Raw genomic sequence first — 17,804 nt, 5'->3', positions numbered from 1 at the left:
AGCATACCACTTTTTCAGCATTGCAGAAGAGTTATTTTTAGAGGATATACATGGACAGTGAACATACTGCTCCTTATAGATTTTAGTTATATTGTTAGTACAGCTGTTCTTATCAAAATGAAACCAGAATTTATGAATGAGTGTAACTGTGGTTATCCATAATAAGCAGATTGTGTTGCTACATTACAGCTCAACAAAATTAAAGAAAATTAACCAGCATCCAGTTTGCATGGAGCATTAACAGCATTTTAGCATTCACTTACTTTGTGGCAGTGTACCATCTGCTCTGACCAGGTGGCATTTGTATAAACCAGATAATGCTGTTGTCAGCACCTGTGCTACACTTCCCAGACTCTACTCCATACAATCATTTCTAACACTCACTGACTTAAGAACACTCTTCTGGACACTAAAATAATTGCTGAAAGATTCCACTTCTCAATAAAGTAACTGAGACTCTTACCTTCAGGAGGTATTTAGGAGACTGCATGCAAAATATAAAGGAAATGAAGTGCTAAGTAATAATAGATAAAAAATGGATTTTGTGTTGGGGAAGAAATCCAAAGAAATCAAGTGAGGTCAAGATTCAGAACACAGATGGCACAAATGAAGACAGAGTTCAATAAGGATGACCATAAAAATTTCAATATATTTTTGTAATCTGTGATGTTCTGGCCCAGAGTGGCATACATGCATTGGTATACATTAAAAAAAAAGAATTAAAAAAGAGAGATGCAGTTTTTTAACAGAACACTCTGTAATATATTCCAGGAAAAATGCCTTATCTGCACAGGTAACATCAAACATCTTAAGAGGTTATGTGACAAAGTAAATATCAATGAACTAATCAAAACAGCAGGCATGCCCATGGAGAAGGATATGGGAATGTTTCAAGTTTATCTTGGAAAGACATCTAGTTTCTGAGGATTGTTATCTAAATCTCTAGTAAATGTCAGGTAGAAGACAAAAGCCATAATGGTGAGCACTGACAGTAAGTTCAGAATAACTGGTAATATTTAATGTTAAAAGACACACAATTTAATTATAAATAAGATCAAATAAAGAACAAGAGCAAATAGTTTGAGGACTGATCTGAGCCCAAATGCCAATGAATATGAGGTTCTAAATAGGATTCTTCTCTGTCTAGAAAAGCAGAGATTCAGTGATGTTGTTGAAGATTGACCACTCACAACTTCTTCTATTCATATCTCATATATCTGCTGGTCAATAAAGGGCAGTATCATCTCCTTTTCACAGGTGCTCATTTTCACCAAAACTGTAGAATCTTACTATCTTGTGATTGCCACTCTATCAAATATGGTTTACAACAGGCTGCTGGGCTCAAAAGAGTTTTGTTTTGGTTTGAGGTTTTTTTGAGGCAGCAAAGGGAATGAATGCACAGAAAGACAGATGGTCAGAAACACTCACAGAGGAGATGTAAAACAATTTTTCTCAGAAAATTAGGCTGGAAGCAGTATTGTTAGATTTCTCTTCCTATGAATGAATTTGTAAATTCAGATCTGTGCAGTATGTAAGAACTAGAATCCATTTCCAAATCTTTTTGACAAGGAACATTTTTAGTTTTCTTTAGAAAAATTCTGATAGACCCTGAAGCTGAGGGGATTTTCTTGTAAGACTTTTTAAGAAGTTTTGTCTCTCATTAATGTACAACACTGCTTGTCTATGAAGCCACGCAATTTTATGGTAGGGCAACAACCTCATGTACAACAGACAATAAGCTTTCTCACAACTGGCTTGCTAGAAAGTGACAGAACATAAAAAGAATGTCATTATATAAGAATAAGAATGTCATGGTACCTCATATTTTAAATCATTAGCTTCTCTTTTTAAACAAAAATTAAGATATTTCAACTATTAAGTCACATTTTTACATGACAGCCATAGTGACCTACAATATGAATTCATATAATTACAACTGTAATGGAAAACAGCCTGATCTACAGAAGTCAAGCTGTTTCATCACTAAAAAGATTCCTTCTAATAGTTTTGAAACAATATTAAAAGAATGATTTATGACATCATGTCACCTTATGAAGTCACTCAAAATTATGACTTTCCACATATTGACCACACCTGCTGCTAGCATGGTACAAAATACTATAAAATCAAAAAATATGTTAAACAAAAAACCCTCTTAAATTAAATAATGATAAAAAAACTTCCAAATTCCAAACAAAATTATTACATTTGGTTTTTCAAAAATGAATTTTAAAATAATAATTTAAAATATGTTTCCTGAAGTTGTTTTAATTAGGTTTTTTACAAAACTCTAATAAATCGGTTTTTTTAATCTAAAAAGTATTTAAATTAAAATTTTCTGAATAGTGATGCCCTTCTGCAAGTCTTTTCTTTTAGCTCCTTTTAAAAAGTTTGAAGGATGAGTTAAGCCCACTTAGGCAGTACTTATTTAACTGATTGTGTTTAGTAAAGCTCTAGAAGTGAGCTGCTCTATTACAATCCTGCTGTATCAATAAAATGCATGCTTAGAAAGCTTGTGCTGAATATAGCTGGATGTAGAAGACGATGTGTATGTAACACAAGAAAACTGGAAAGGCCACCCTTCAGCACTCGAAGTATTTACACCAGACAGGAAATAATAGTCTGAAATCCACATCTGTATTTGCAGGTACAGTGAAGGATATAGACATCTGGATGACATAAATCACCACACTGATGTTTGAGCATGAGCTCCAAATACTAGAAGATTACAAGAAATAGAAACCCCAAAACATAAAATTTTGTAGACTTTTGAACAGTTGCTGTTACCACTCTTGTTTTAAAAATTTATTACTGTTTGCTTTGAAAAAAACCCAAACCCCCAAACCTTAACTAAGCTAACTCTAACAAGTACCACTTAGGAAGCAGGGAAGAGGTGTACATACCATCAGCTTCAAGGGACAACATGTTTCCTCACAAATTAAGTATACTCACTTGTAATCCTACTAATTGCCATAAAATTATTCCATCTTTTTGCAGTTATACCACATACTTTCATGGCAAAATTCAGCAGCATTTAAATTTGACAGTTCTTTTTACAGAATAGTAGTTTGGCTGAGTAATTTTTTCCAGTTATCTACCAGTTGCAAACATCTCCTGGTTTTTCACTTCCAAGTTGAATAAAAAAGAAATGGATTTTTTTAAAATTATTTTGCCTTCCATACTGTTAAATACATATTCAAATTTTACCTAAAAAGACCTCTTTCTAGGTCAAAATTGTCAGAGGAAAACCTTGACCCCTTTGAAATAAAGAGGACTATTGATACTGATGTAACAGATTCCACTCCAAAGGTTTAAAGATTAATCAGTAGTAAATTGATTCTTCACTGAATTCTACAATAGTTCATCACTAAAACTGGAAGCCATGCTCCAAGACAAGGTGCATGTTACTGGTAGTAAAGGCAGACTCTTATCTGGTAAGAACCTCACTCTATACCCACATCAGCTAAGTATTGTGTACATAGTCTCACTGTAGTATTTTATAAACAACTGGCTGACCTCAAAGGCAACACTACTGACCTTGATACGCCCAGCACTGAGCTGCGGAGGCAGAGACCGAGATGCTGCTGTCACTCTGGCTCTTGCTTGTGCCAAATTACCTGTTCAAAAAGAAAGAAATTCATACTGCAAAAACTATTCAAGAAGCTTAGAAGGGGAAAAAAATTACTGCGTAAAATTAGTTTGTACAATAGTACTAAAAATAGCAGACACCACCACACTTCTTCCACACCCCTCTCATTACCAATTGTGCCTGCAGAGCATTCAGCACAGGCATGACAGAGTGCAGTGTTGATTTAGAGGGGAGGAAAAAGTCAGTGATAAGGTGGTATGTCACTGACCTTAGCTACTGAGCTGATGAAAACAACGACAGCACAAAGGCATACAGCTCAATCACTAGTAATCAATTTCTCTGTGACTCATTGAGATTTCAAAGAGCAAAAAGACTACAGAATCAATCTTGTTTCTATGAAATCACATGGATCTTCAAGTGTTAAGATAGTATTTTAAACTCACAAACTAACGAGAGAGTTGAGAAAATGATAGACAACACCATTTTTTGACCTTTTGACATATAATTCTCAATCTCATTGTAACTCTGGGATTTTAAAGACTGACTCAATTTCCCTGGCAAAAATACATTGTGGTGTCAAGCAAAAGACTAGTGCCTTTTTTAAAATCTAAGGTATGACATGTCCTAAACTTTTTATTCTGTACTTGTAGAAAGCCAAAGTCATCACAAAATAGCTTTTCAAAATAAAGCCAAGGAGAAAGAGGAAGTGATATCGGACTTGCATATGCAAGACACTCTGTATATTTCAAAGTTTTAGCAAGTCTAGCACAAGATGTCCAAATGTTTTCTCTGGCTATATCTTCAGAGGCTAAACTGTGATTAATAGCATTGAAAGAACCCTTTGAAGCAGGATTGGTGACATCAAAGCCCTAATCCATGGGTGGCAGGATTTTTATAATGAGTGGGAAGCATTTTAACACATTTCAAAGGATTTACAGCATGAATAAACAATAGGCCTCTGCAGATGTACCACACACCTTTCAGAACCAGAACACATAAATAAGTGTCTATTTTAATTTAAATGTAAATAAAGTGTTAACACTTCTTTCAGATGCTAAATGACTTGTTTGCATCAACTCCAGTATTTAGCTGTTAGCTTTACAGAAAGGCAGTAACTCTAAACTGTCTTCAGAGTTTTGCTAAACTGTGTATTACATAACTAGTAAGGAGGCATGGTGGGAAAAACGAAAACCAAGACCAACAAATCGCCGGTAAAGAAACCCAAATGATGATAATAATTCCCTAAGAGAGCGGAGCAAATCCAGTGTCCACTGTAACACTGAAAGGAACTTTTGCTCTTACTTTGCTCTGAACAAGAAAAATACCAAACCCCCAGAAATAATCTGGAGGCCAGCACTCAAACACAGCAGTCTTCATTCCAACATTCTGAATTAATTTAAAGAAGCATTTATCTTCTAAGCTGCTGGCACTGGTATTGACACAATACTGCAAAACTGGCATGTCATTTCCAGATCTAACATCGTATGTTCCCTGACAGTTTAAATCATGGTCCAGAACACAAGGTATGTCCACTATTTTGGAAAGGGCTTTAGGCTATTATACTGTGCATGTTATATTATACTGTGTATGAGAAACACAACTGTTTGAGAAATCTTGAGTATCGATGTACATGCACGGTGTATACGGTAAATACATGTATCTCTCCAAAGTTAAAATGAAAACTTTAATGAACAAGTAGATGATGAAATAATTTTTCTCCCAGTTGTGATTTTGCTACTTTTGTACGTGAGAAATTACTCTTTTGGGCCTTTTTTGGCTAAAATAGCTTGGGAAGGTTGTTTTTGGCTAAAGTCTAAAGCTTAAAAGCCTTGCACTGAAGAACTGATAACACATGATAAAAGAGGAGAGTTGGGAGAAGAAAGGACTTTGAATCAGACTGTTCAAAATTACTAAAATTTTGTTGCATTTTGTAACAACTTAAACAACTCTAACAGTGAAATAAAATTTAGAATGATTCTATAGCTGCTCAAGGTTCACCACGCTCACTGCTGGCATTAGGTTTCTAGGGTTCCTAATTAATACCCCTGATGTCTCCCTTAGTTTTTCATGCAAAACTAAAACTAAACATTTCTTATCTGGTAAGCCAAGCCAATAAATAAACCTTTTAATTAATCACAAATCTTTAATGCCTTCACAAACAACAACAACAACAAAAAAAACCAACCAAAAACAACAAAACAAAACAAAAAAACAGCCAACCGAAAAAAAAAAAAACAAAACCCAAAGTGTTTCGTGCCCACTTAAAAAAAGAAATGCTTTACCTATCATGCCTTTGTTCAGTAGTTACTTCCTTCTAGGAATGGATTCTTACCAGTGTTTATTTCATGTGTCAAGTGAATTCCTATGTAATTATTTGTAGCATTACATTGAATCCATGGAAAAAATATTACTAGAATTTTCTTTTTCAGCTGAAACACAAAATGATACTTCAATAAAAATTTCTGAATTACTTATCTCATGTAGCTCATGCTCAGGAAAAATAACTACCAATCTTTAACGTGTCTAAGCCATTAAAACTAATGAAAGAATTCATGTGGTTTGAAAATTAGTCTAGATAATAAGAAATGTTTCACCCAGGGTTAGCATGGTCTTCACAGTCAGTAAAATTTAGTACCTATTCCCACATTTGATTTTCATTTACAAGGTAATTTATACCTTAACACATCAAAAATAATTAAATGTTAATCCACTTTGTGAAAAGCATCAATATTTGAAGAACAAATGCTTATAGATAATAACATGGGTAGCTTGAACTGCCATGGATTCCTTGAATGGTTAAACTGGTTAAAGAGTGAAAGATTGCACTGTGCTTTTCAGAAATCTAGCTTCACACCAATTATATAGTCAAAAGTTTAGAGGAAATACAAATTACACCCCTGCAAAACAAATGCTACCTACATTAAATCCAAGTCCATAAAATAGACAAACTAAATAATACAAAATCCTCTCAAAATTGTCTTATGTTTGGGGATTTAGTTTTGGCTTTTTTTTTTTTGGCTTTTTGGTTGTTTTTTTTTTTTGAGGGAGGGGAAAGAAAGTTAATGGTTAAAATTAGGATTAATCTTTTAAACATGTACATGTTTAATTTTACTTACATGCACTTCAGTTCAATCTGAACAATTGTTCATCTGAACAATTAAGGCTCCTACCTATGCACCTGGATGAGAGACTAAGGTCTCTGGGATTCACTGTGACAATGGAGGAGTCAGTCAGACCTAATGTTTCTATTTTTTTCCTCTGTTCAATAAAGTTAAGAATTAAGTTAAAGCATTCTCTTTAATGATTTGAGAAATTTCAGACATTAAAGTTTGTGAAATGGCCTTAGAGTTTTCAAGGGAAAAAGAAGTAGCAGCACAAAAGCTATGCACTCCCTGGCTAAGGTCAGTGTCAGTGCTCAGCAAACCTCCCTTTGTCTTGAAGCTGTTTAGAAGATCTCACATCTCTGCAAAAATGTTCTTCACTGATGCCTCATTTCAGCTAGTTGAGAAAGACCATATTATCAAAGAACTGCATCTCTTCTATTATGTAAAGCCAAGCAGGAGAAGTTTTAAAGTCTTTACATCACACACAAAGAAGAAATGTGTTTTTTTTCCTTTTTCAAGTTGGACTTTGGCAGTGGTCTCCAGATCTCAAAAAGGACTAGTCAGCATTTCTGGCTTCTCATTTGCATTCCTGGTATTTACTCACTATATGATCTGGCTGAATTAATGATTTGTCCGGCTGTTGACTTTATGCACTAATTAGGAAAAGTATACACACTCTGGCTGGATGTTCTGATGTCACCTATGGTTTGTGCTTCATTTATTCTTAGGTGATGGGTTCTTTAAGCAGTACCAAGCAAATATTAGCAATATCAGCACTGTATTTATAATCTCATTTTGGTTATGCCTGCAATAGATCACTCCTTCCAAAGTAAGAGCATGCCAGGTAAGAAATATGTTAAGCTTTGAAACAACATTCAGTTTGTGAAGTGCAAATGACTTACTGAGAAAAAGCCTAATGACAATGTCACCTTACTGTACATGTTGCACCAGGGATATTACTATTATATAGAGGGCAAGTACAAGCTCTTTCCTTACCCTCATATATTATATATTTTATTAATTTCTTTCATGCTTCTAGTTCAGATAGAGAGGGGTTACTTCAAACACCATTTAGATACAGTATAATATGGTCAGAAATGCTACAAGGCATTCGTATTTCATTGACGTTACTTCTAATCACAGCTAAGCACTCACACCCCAGGAGAGGTACAGAGCCAGACAATGTCTCTGACATACACAGATTCTTCTCTGTCTTTCCTTTCAGTACATTTTATCTGGCCAAAGGAAGTCGACTGCTTATCTCCATAATGCATTTTTATCTTCTCCTACTGTAAGACTAAGCTTTTAGCTCAACTACAAATGAATACATGTACTTTTTTTATTGGGTACTAATTTGAATCTGTCTATCAAAACTCTGTTCTTTTGAGTCATTGAGAGTCATTGAAGTAATTTAAGCTAATCTTGTGCAATAAAAAAAGCTAAGAATCCAATTTTCTTATATACTACATATTTTACACAAGAATATATTTATAAAAATACTGTCTGTAGAGCACAATTATCAATACATATAGATCTCAACTACTGCTTCTTCTCAAAAGACACTTTACTTTCTATTAAAAATAAACCAAATAAATAGTATTTCCAAAATCAGATACATATTACCAAACAGAATCTAATCAGCATAAAAGCTTAGTAATAGGGAAGCCCACCTGGGAATAATCTAATTATGAATATTTGCTTCAGGAGAAAATTTTTTTCTCCTGCATGCTTTGGGCCCAGATTATTTGAAATGAAAAATTCATAGTGAATTAAGGAATTCTGATACTGATTCTCAATTAGATTAAGGATTTCTTTAGTCTTTTTAGCATGAAGTAGACACCAAACATATTTACAGGTAACTAAAAACTTTACATTGCTAGACTGGGATTGGAGAACCTGAGTATAAGTTCAGTGCTGCTATGCTTTCTATTGCATACATTGCAGGCACTTCAGTGGTCACTTCCCACATTAGGAAGGCACACACTGGCAAATACAAAGCACCATGCCTAGAGCAACAAATAAAACTTTGATTGTAAGCAACAACACTGCCATGTTAAAGTATTGTTTTAATTTTAGTAGGCTGCTTGTAGAACGGAAGGGAACAGAGACACTGACAGCAGCTGAGACGAAATGAAGGTCAAACTGCCTACTGTATTCTGTACATATCTACATACATAGTATCTATACATACTGTAGATCTGTGAATGTATGATGTCAGTAAGAAAGGTCTTAACTTTTATCCTTACCTACTAAAGAAGAACAAATTATGGTACTAATTAAACTAGTTAATAGTACTGCCCGAGGTATTTTTCTAACAAAACCTTGAGTACTAACTGCTGCTTTAAGCAACATGCCCAATTTTCAAGCTAAATTGAACTAAGTGTGTATTCATCTACTAGACTGGGAGTGTGTTCACTGAAACACTGACCTTTCTGAATTATCATGGGCACAGTATATGGTCATAAGACATAAAAGCAAAACATATACAATTCTCATAGTCCTGGTACATGACCAAATTTACAGACAGTAGGCAAAATATAGCCTGACAACATGATAAAGAGGTTCCTGGGCACAGGGCAAGGGATGATCATGTGGTTCTGGAAAACAGAGTGGCAGAACAGGGACTAGATTGCTATCTGGCCACAGCCAGGAGAGCATAGGTTGGGCATCTCTGTCCAAACACAGGACTAAGGATAGGAGTGGCACACTAAGTACAGTGAGCGCTAACCATCTGAAGCTGCACCTGGACAAAAATAAAAAACACTTTAAAAGTTTGGAAAAAGTTCTTGTATAAACAATACTGCAATTTTCTACTGCTTCATGTTCACCATTTTCTTTAGTTAGGTCTGTAGCCTGGCTAGTTGGAGACCCAACCAACTGGCTGGCTGAAGAGAGGCTGGTCACAGCCTGATCCAGTCAGGCTTCCAGCTGCTGCATTACAGAACCAATTGGCTCAGCTTTTTATGATTTATATGTTGTCAGAAGACAGGGGCCATTTCTTTCAGATATGGTACTTAGCAATTTCCTTACATATCTCTTGTAGTGTACAGTTTGATGATACTGTATGTAACCTGCTCAATACAACAAACCTGGAATTCTCTGAGGAACAGCACACAGGACAGAACACTGCTGTTGTCAGGACAGTACCTCTCCATCAATACAAGGTTTTCTGCTGCTCCAGCAGATTGCCCAGCTGTCTGTACCACATCTGTAACTGAGATTAGAAAAAAACTACAGAATTGAATTTTCTGTGAAACGTCATTGTTGAGGAATTCTTCACTGATTTCAAGCATTGGTCAAAATAACTTTGTTCTACTTACATCTACTCAGGCTGGACAAGTTTATTTCTTCTTCCAGAGGTATGTGGAAGAATAGTTCCAAAACCATACACAGGCTGGAAATACAGTTACCCTATGCTCTGATTCAGCTCCAGTCACCCTCATTGTTTTATGTAGTTGATATATTTTCTCTTGCATGTTATGCAAGAAAGTTTCCTCCCCAAATCATAAATGCTTTATCCAGAAAAGTAAAAGTATGATTATAAAGAACATGATAGTTATCTCATTGTTCTATCCATACACCTTCATAGTGCTCAGTTTAACTTGAGGCTAAAGTAAAATTTCTACAACAACAGTAAATAAACAGGAAATCTTGGAGAAGTCAAGAACTGTGATTTCTAGCTCTTTGCTTGTATAGCCAGAGTAGGTTAATTCTCCATACAATGTTTAAAAATTTTACAGTATATATTCCATCACTCAGGACCTGCTGCTGAAGCTGCTCCATACATACACAGTATGATCAAAATCCTACTAAAGCCAGTGAAGATTCCCAATGAATTCAATGACAAAAATTCAGGTGTAAAGATGCAACTGAAAACAAATGGAAAAAATTATGGAACATTTTCTCTGACCTCACTTTGACCAATGAATTCAATGACAAAAATTCAGGTGTAAAGATGCAACTGAAAACAAATGGAAAAAATTATGGAACATTTTCTCTGACCTCACTTTGACTATCACTATCCCAGTCATCAAGATCCTAGGTCTAGACAGGCTAAAAAACGGTGTCAAAACCAGGTTTTGAAATTTCAAGGCAAAAACTGTCTTTTTAAAGTATTAATTTAAGATGAAACAAGGTTACAGAACTTTAATAAAAGTCCCAGACCTTTCCATTTCTGAAATCTAGACATTACTGATGTTGACAACTAATTTAATCAAGTCTCAAAGGCTTCTCAACTGAACCACCGCTCCCCTGGATGTCAGCACTTCTGTGTATTATCACAGTTGATACAAAATCAGTTACTTCTGCAGTAAACCAAAACATTAATTATATCTGTATCTCCGCTCTTAATGAAATAAGTACTCATTCATATAAATATCCACAAACACATTTTCTTTGTCACACACTGTGACCTTTATCCAGGCATCTCAATCAACCACTCCTGCATCAAGACAAGTCAGGCTGGAATACAGAAGACAAAGTCAAATAATAATAGATAATGCTGGTTCAGTAAAGTTCTGGCCTTTACAGCTTGCTGTAAGGTGAAGGAATAAAGAAAAATTATAAAAGTACAAAATCGGAGTAAGACTGCATGAAATACTCTGAAATGAATATACAAGCTCGAGCACAGACACAGAGATTTATTTTCCACCCACTACATTAATCCTTTAGATATATTAATCCCTTAATGCAATTATTTTGAAGGAGTGGGAAATATAAGCACATTCTTTGTTAAGGACACACCAAAAAACATCATGGATAGTCATATGAATAAGATTATCTGAATATTCAAGAAATTTATCTGCTCTGAAAACTCACTAGGAAATTTAAAAATAATGCTCTTCTAGGATTTGATCTTCAGAGCTCCTGAATGCTTCCAATGACATACTGAGCATCTTTGACACAGTTTGTTTGACCTCACAGCACACAGTGCCTATCGAAACTGTCAAATAAACTACCATTAAAACAATGGTATAATGTTCTCTGAATATTTCTCTATTTAAATTCTGTATATGGTGCACAGTGAAATCCCACAGTTAATATTAAAAACAGAAACATCTTTTATATGATGTATCTTGTTTCCTCAATATCAATAGATTTTGAATTTAATTAGTATACCATGCAGTGTTAAGATTAATCACTATGCACTACTGGGAAATCATATTCATTATACAATTGAGAAGTTAGGCCAGAAACATGAAAATTGGGAAAGGTATCTCTTCTGAGAAAAAGGTAAAGAAAAACTATTCTTGAGATTTGTTTTAGAGAGGTTGATCTATTATAAATCGAATCAGTAAATTAATTAAGATCTATTCTTAAACTTGTCCACTTCTACTTTTATTAGAGTTCAATTTGCAAGAACTTGTAGATAAAAAAAATTTATGCCCCCTTGCTCATTTTCAGTACAATATCATCTATGAAGTCTCAGATTAAAAAGCAGCATAGTTCTGTCTGGGTAACACACTTTGCCAAACATTACTGTGGTAAATCTAACTTGACAATTCTCAGCTGTTGTGCTTACTGCCATGTGCAATTCCAGAGATTCACTGACACTATTTATAGGGAGTTATTCTCAACAGTAAATAATTGTTATGCTTTATATAAAGCTTTAGCAAGACTGAGACCTTAACTTTGATCTGATAGATGGCTCTGCTTCTAGATGAGTTCCATTTTTAGGGCTATTTCAGAGCATTTTTTGGATCCTATTGCTAGCAAGTTTTATGAGTATCTGTACTGCATTTGTCCTATGATGCAAAACCTTAGGACATGAAGAAAAATAAACACTGAGCTGTAAAATGCTCAAGTGCAGAACTCTAAAAAGTAATTCATCACTCTACCTCCCAAAATCAGTTAAGCTACAATTAATTGAATTTACTGATGTCCCACATCTGCAACCCAGTAAAGTTCATGACTGTTACACTGCACAGCTGTGGTTTAAAGCCTCTCTTTGCATACAACTCACTGGCAGCAGAGCAAAAACAATTTTTGTGTTTTTAACATACAGACCAGTCAGAAGTATGAAAGCCTCCATGTCCTGAGTGAAATACACAGCTTCCATTAACTTTACCAAAATTCTTACAAAATATAAATTCTGATTAATTTTTAAGTAGAGATACTGTAATTGCAATGACTTTGTTTCCAATTCATTTGACTTAAGAGTGCCTGATCTCTTAAAGGTGAAAAAAGTAACACAAAAGTACCATTATAAGAAGATTTTATTGTGGAATAAATGAGTAAAATTAAAATGTATTTGAGCCTTTGGTTCTATTGTGATGTATGGAATTAAGAGGAAAAAAATACACTAAACCCAAAAGGAAATATGCTGCATTTCAGTGAATGACACACACCAAACCAAGAGACCTACCTCTATTTATTGCTAGAGGAAGGGCCTGTGCTCAATAGGAGTGCACAGTGACAAAGATGACAGCTCAATCCTACTAGGTTCTACTGAAAAGAGTGGCAAAGCACCTATGATTTTGACTTGCCAAGATTACACTCCATGTATGCCCAGTAGTACCTGTTCATGGGACTGAAATGCAAGAAAATCTCTTTCCTTCGGTTTCTGACACACAAGTTAAAGATAGTACTCAGTTACACACAAGTTACACACAAGTTAAAGATAGTACTCTTGTCACCAAGAAGTGGTGAAAAGCAGTTCTCTAAAGTGATTTTGCAAAAGGCCATAGTTCTTTTGTTCTTTAGTGTGCATAAAGCTAACCTAAAACATTTTTTCACATTCTCTCTTAGCACATGGTCTGTTAGTTGTTTGGTTTGGTTTGGTAAACAAACATACACTATTTATAATAACTTTTTATCAAAGGTAAAGCAAGATTAGAGACTCAAAGGCAGAAAGAACACAGACTAAAAATCAATATTGAGGAGGGGAAATTACCTTTAGACAGGTGAATGATAAATAACTTGTGTCTGGAAAAAAGTTCTACTTTGGACAAAAAAATTACCTTGTTAAAACATGACTAACCACACCCTTCATCCCAGTTGTGAAAACTCTCATCCCAATTCTCTTTGACAGAGAATTATATTTATGCTTAAATATATATATTATATTTATGCTTAAATATATAGGCACCACATACATGGAGTGTTTTTAAGCAATGATATATTGATAATCCATTACCCTAATCCATGAGCAATACTGAATGCTACTAAAATTATTAGATATGATGTTGCTGTAGTATGTCTTCTCTGGCTTGTATGTCTTCTGTTGCCTGTATTTCTTCTCTGTAGCCAAGCAAAACCCCTACTGATCCTGAGAGCAAGGACAAGGATGTTTTGCAGTATGTCTACTCTTCTGGTGGGAAGACTGGAGGATTTCCCTTTCCCCTAGCTGCAGAAGATAACTTTCTCAAAGTTCTAAAGGTCTCTGAGTCATGGTAAGGACAAAAGTCTGCAGAGATTGTGTTTCAAGAGTAGAAGATCTTGTTGTGATGCAGCTTTTCTAAGAAGATAAAAACCTTGCAGTCTCAAAAACCCCCAGGGATGCTTTGCCCAAGTAATCCAACAGTACCACCCCTTATTAGTGATGCTGCAAAAATTATTGAATATCAGGACAGTGAGCAAAATTGTCTGACACTTCAGTGGTGAATGTACCAAGGCTGTCCTTAATTTTTCCAACAAAAATCCTCTATTTTTACAAGGGGACTCTATTTTCTACTTCATGTGATTCCTTTTCTCTCTGATGCTTCAGCAGCAACAGTGATAATCTAAACCCAGAGAAAATCAGAAATATATGCTATCTAAATGGGAACATGCGTATTCATCTACAGTTGTGGCGGCACAAGAAGCTGTGTCTATAGAAAAAAGTGACAGATATGGAAGCAAGTGGGAGAACTGTTAGGTTAAATCAGAATACATTCATTCAATTTTGAAGTTAAAGGTACCTAGAAAGTGCAGATTTCAAAACACACTAAACATGACTAAATTTCCACTGAAAGATGACAAAACAAGCTGTATAGGCTAGAAAATTAGTTCCAGAATGTTTAAGTTCCAATGTCTCATATGACAATGTCTCATGTCTCATAGTCGCATACTCTATTAATGATAAATTACTATTACATATGTATGTTTAATGTCCTGCTGTTCATTTCTGGCCCTTTAAACTGCACAGACTGCTACTGTGAAATAGAAGCATTTGTTGAGAGGGGATAAGTGTACTTGATAAATTACAAGGATTAATGTGTTCTTAAATTAGTAAAAGAATTTAGCTTTTTAGTATTTATTTTCTTTATGTTGCTCCGTTTTTGACAGGGGAAGATATGACAGTTATATAAATATACTTCAAACAGAGGATCATCTCAGGGTGGGAAAAGCATCTTTTTGTTCTTTTTGGTATTTAAAGAACTACATTTTCAGTCCTTGTCAAACCCACGATTTCAGCCTCGCTCCCCTCACGCCTCTGGGATAGCACCACCCAGTGGCTGCGAGACGTATGGGAGACCGCTGCTTGGCAAAACCCACCTACGCTGCACATTCCAGAGACAGCTGCCAGCAGATGTGAGAATATGCTGCCACTCATCTTCAAACAAAACACCACACATACTGTCAGAAAGCCCATTCCAAGCCAGGGTTACCTGGAAAGATGGAATATGGCTTCCATATAAATTACTAACTTTTGCATTAGTCAGTAACTGACCAAAAGCTGTACCAAGATTAGGAAACTTAATCTGTATTTGTTCTGGTTTTCTTTAGGAATGAAGCACATGTTGAGTGGAGGGAAGAGGGCTAAGAAACAGGGACAGAGTACAATGGGACACATACACACTCAGTATTCTTTTATTTACAAAAGCATCTTTGTAGAAAGTTAAAAGAACAGCATTATCTTTCTTCACTGAGCAGATGAAGTAGCATTGCCAGCAATGCCTTCTGTTCTCAGCCAAACCTTTCATTTATCTTGCAAGCTGCCAAAACTAAACCTGGCAACAATCTGATTTTAGAACACAGAGGCCCCAACACAAGATGTGAATGTCAATTATATCAGACAGCTGGAAAAAAAGAGCAAAATCACAAAGGCTTTTTAAAAATAAAAATGACATAAGAGCTTTAAGCTATTCTTATAACACCATGCACAGAAGCACATGCACAATATTTTTTTTATCAGAATGCCCTGTACCAACTTGACAAATACAGAAAACACTTAACTTGCTGCATGCTTTTCACAGAAAGGTAAATGGAGGGAGAAAGCATTCAATTAATGTGAATAGGAAACAAGAATGTAAGAGACCTAAAAAAAGTAGGTAAAATACACCAGCATGATAACTGTACATTAACTGCAATGAGAAGTATCTCTTACTGAACCTTCTATGCATCTCAGGCAAAATACTCAAGTTGAGTGCTGCTGCTACTGAAAATAACTCTGTAAGGCCAGAAAAAGATGAATTTTCATGAAGGCATTGACATTCTGTTTTAAAAATAGCAATAAAATAAAAAGTATATTTGCAATAATTTGGACTGATACCTGGGACAAAGCACCCAATCGGTTTCATTCTGACGATAGCTCCAAGGTATAAAACAGCTTGTCAAGAGAGGTGTGGAGGCACATCTGACCATGTATGCACTTTCTTTCTTGCTTTGCTTGATCAGAATCTCTTTTATCAATTTAACACAGACTCAATTGTAGAGTAGTAATAGACAGAAAGATCATTTTTCCCCACTTGGGCACAAACCAATCCTCCATCATAAACTATACACTTTTCCATCTAAACTCATAACAGCTGAAAGGAGAAGCAGATTCCTCACTGGATCCACACATCTCAGCGACCTCTAAAAGTGTAATTTGAAGCGGGGTAGCAGAAAGCCTTTCAATTACAGTAAAAATTACCCTGTAACAGGAACCTATCCTCTGTAGTATATAAAGAGATATTATGATATCAATTTTACATGTGCAAAAAAAAAGCTCAATATAATTTTTTCTCCAGATGTTCTTTTTCTACATAGAAATGTCAAAAGAGGTTATGTGCATCACCAGATGCTACGAATGGGTTACTGACAGTCAAGAAATTCAAGGCAGAGAGCTGCTGCACAGGCAGAGAATTGCATCTACAGCCAATGTGCAATAATCCTATCCAGCACTATCTAATGCATCTACCAAGTATTTCTACCTAAACATACAACCTCAACTCCATTTGTTAGCTCACAATAATTTTGCAATCTAGTACAATCCATTGTATTTAGATTTAGTATTACATATTTTTCTCACCCATTATGAAAAAGAAGCTTTAAAGGTATTGAGAGAAGTATTCATTTGCTGGCTTGTTTGCATGGATACTGCAGAACTATCATTTGCATATGGTACTGGCATTCTGGCATCTATCCATGGAGTAATCAAACTTCATCTTGCTGTTTTATTTAGTTACAGATCAGGCACTTTCATGTAAGTCCAAGTCAACAAGCTTTAAATCAACGGAATTACTTCTAGCCTATTAGTATTATGGCTTTTATAATTTGTAAGAAACTATGTATTACATCAGTGTTTCTAAATAGATGGATATTACCTCCAAAACACCTTGATCTATATCACATAATTTATGAACTGTAAGGCATAGTACACAAGAATCTACCAACTGAGTACTGATCTCAGTAAAGGACTAAGAACTAGAAACTCCCATATTTTTATCCTGCTCTGAGAATGAGTTCTTGCCCTACACATCTGATAATCTCCCTTTCTCTGAAGTCAGCGAAGAATCTCGCTGCACAAGATTCATGACAGGAAATGAAATCTTGAAATCAGAGAACAAACACTCTGGAAAGGATATATGATAAAATTATTGAAAAAAAATTGTCCAGAATCAAGTAAGAGTTTGAGAGGAACAGGTAGCTGAAGAAGTTACATAGTTAGCAAAGCTGTGCAGAACATACCTGTTTTTGTTAATGGGCTAGAGAACAGCTGCTGAAGAAGTTTGTTCTCTGAAGTTCGTAACACCACCACTATGTCAGCAGGAAGAGTGTCTCTGTTCTTCTCAAGGAATGCAGAAGCATCATATAATACCTAGTGTGGGAAAACAGAATCAGAAATTCTGACGAGAAGGGTTATCCAAAACCTACTACGTTCTTTAAAATGTGAACGGTCAGGATGACCAAGTAGACCAGCTAGCTTG

The 17,804-nt window shown here is 35.3% G+C and overlaps 1 protein-coding gene across 7 annotated transcripts in view; it reads right to left on the bottom strand.

The window, feature by feature from the left end:
* MYO3B (myosin IIIB) overlaps positions 1 to 17,804 on the bottom strand; it is a 214,312-nt gene that overhangs the window by 94,194 nt on the left and 102,314 nt on the right. For 3 of the 7 annotated variants that reach the window (XM_068195832.1, XM_068195835.1, XM_068195834.1), the window contains exons 24-25: positions 17,566 to 17,695; positions 3,538 to 3,617 (exon numbers count right to left, since the gene is read on the bottom strand). In XM_068195832.1, the coding sequence (XP_068051933.1) occupies positions 3,538 to 3,617; positions 17,566 to 17,695 (210 nt within the window). Of the gene's footprint in view, positions 1 to 463; positions 485 to 3,537; positions 3,618 to 5,921; positions 6,019 to 7,293; positions 7,432 to 17,564; positions 17,696 to 17,804 lie in introns of those variants that run through there. The other 4 variants (XM_068195831.1, XR_011000806.1, XM_068195836.1 and 1 more) reach the window with 4 other exon arrangements.

Source organism: Anomalospiza imberbis, chromosome 7 (genome assembly GCF_031753505.1).
Source record: "Anomalospiza imberbis isolate Cuckoo-Finch-1a 21T00152 chromosome 7, ASM3175350v1, whole genome shotgun sequence".
In the NCBI taxonomy this organism is placed as follows: Eukaryota; Metazoa; Chordata; class Aves; order Passeriformes; family Viduidae; genus Anomalospiza; species Anomalospiza imberbis.
The sequence above is the reverse complement of the archived record's forward strand: the minus strand, read 5'-3'. Positions and strand labels throughout refer to the sequence as shown.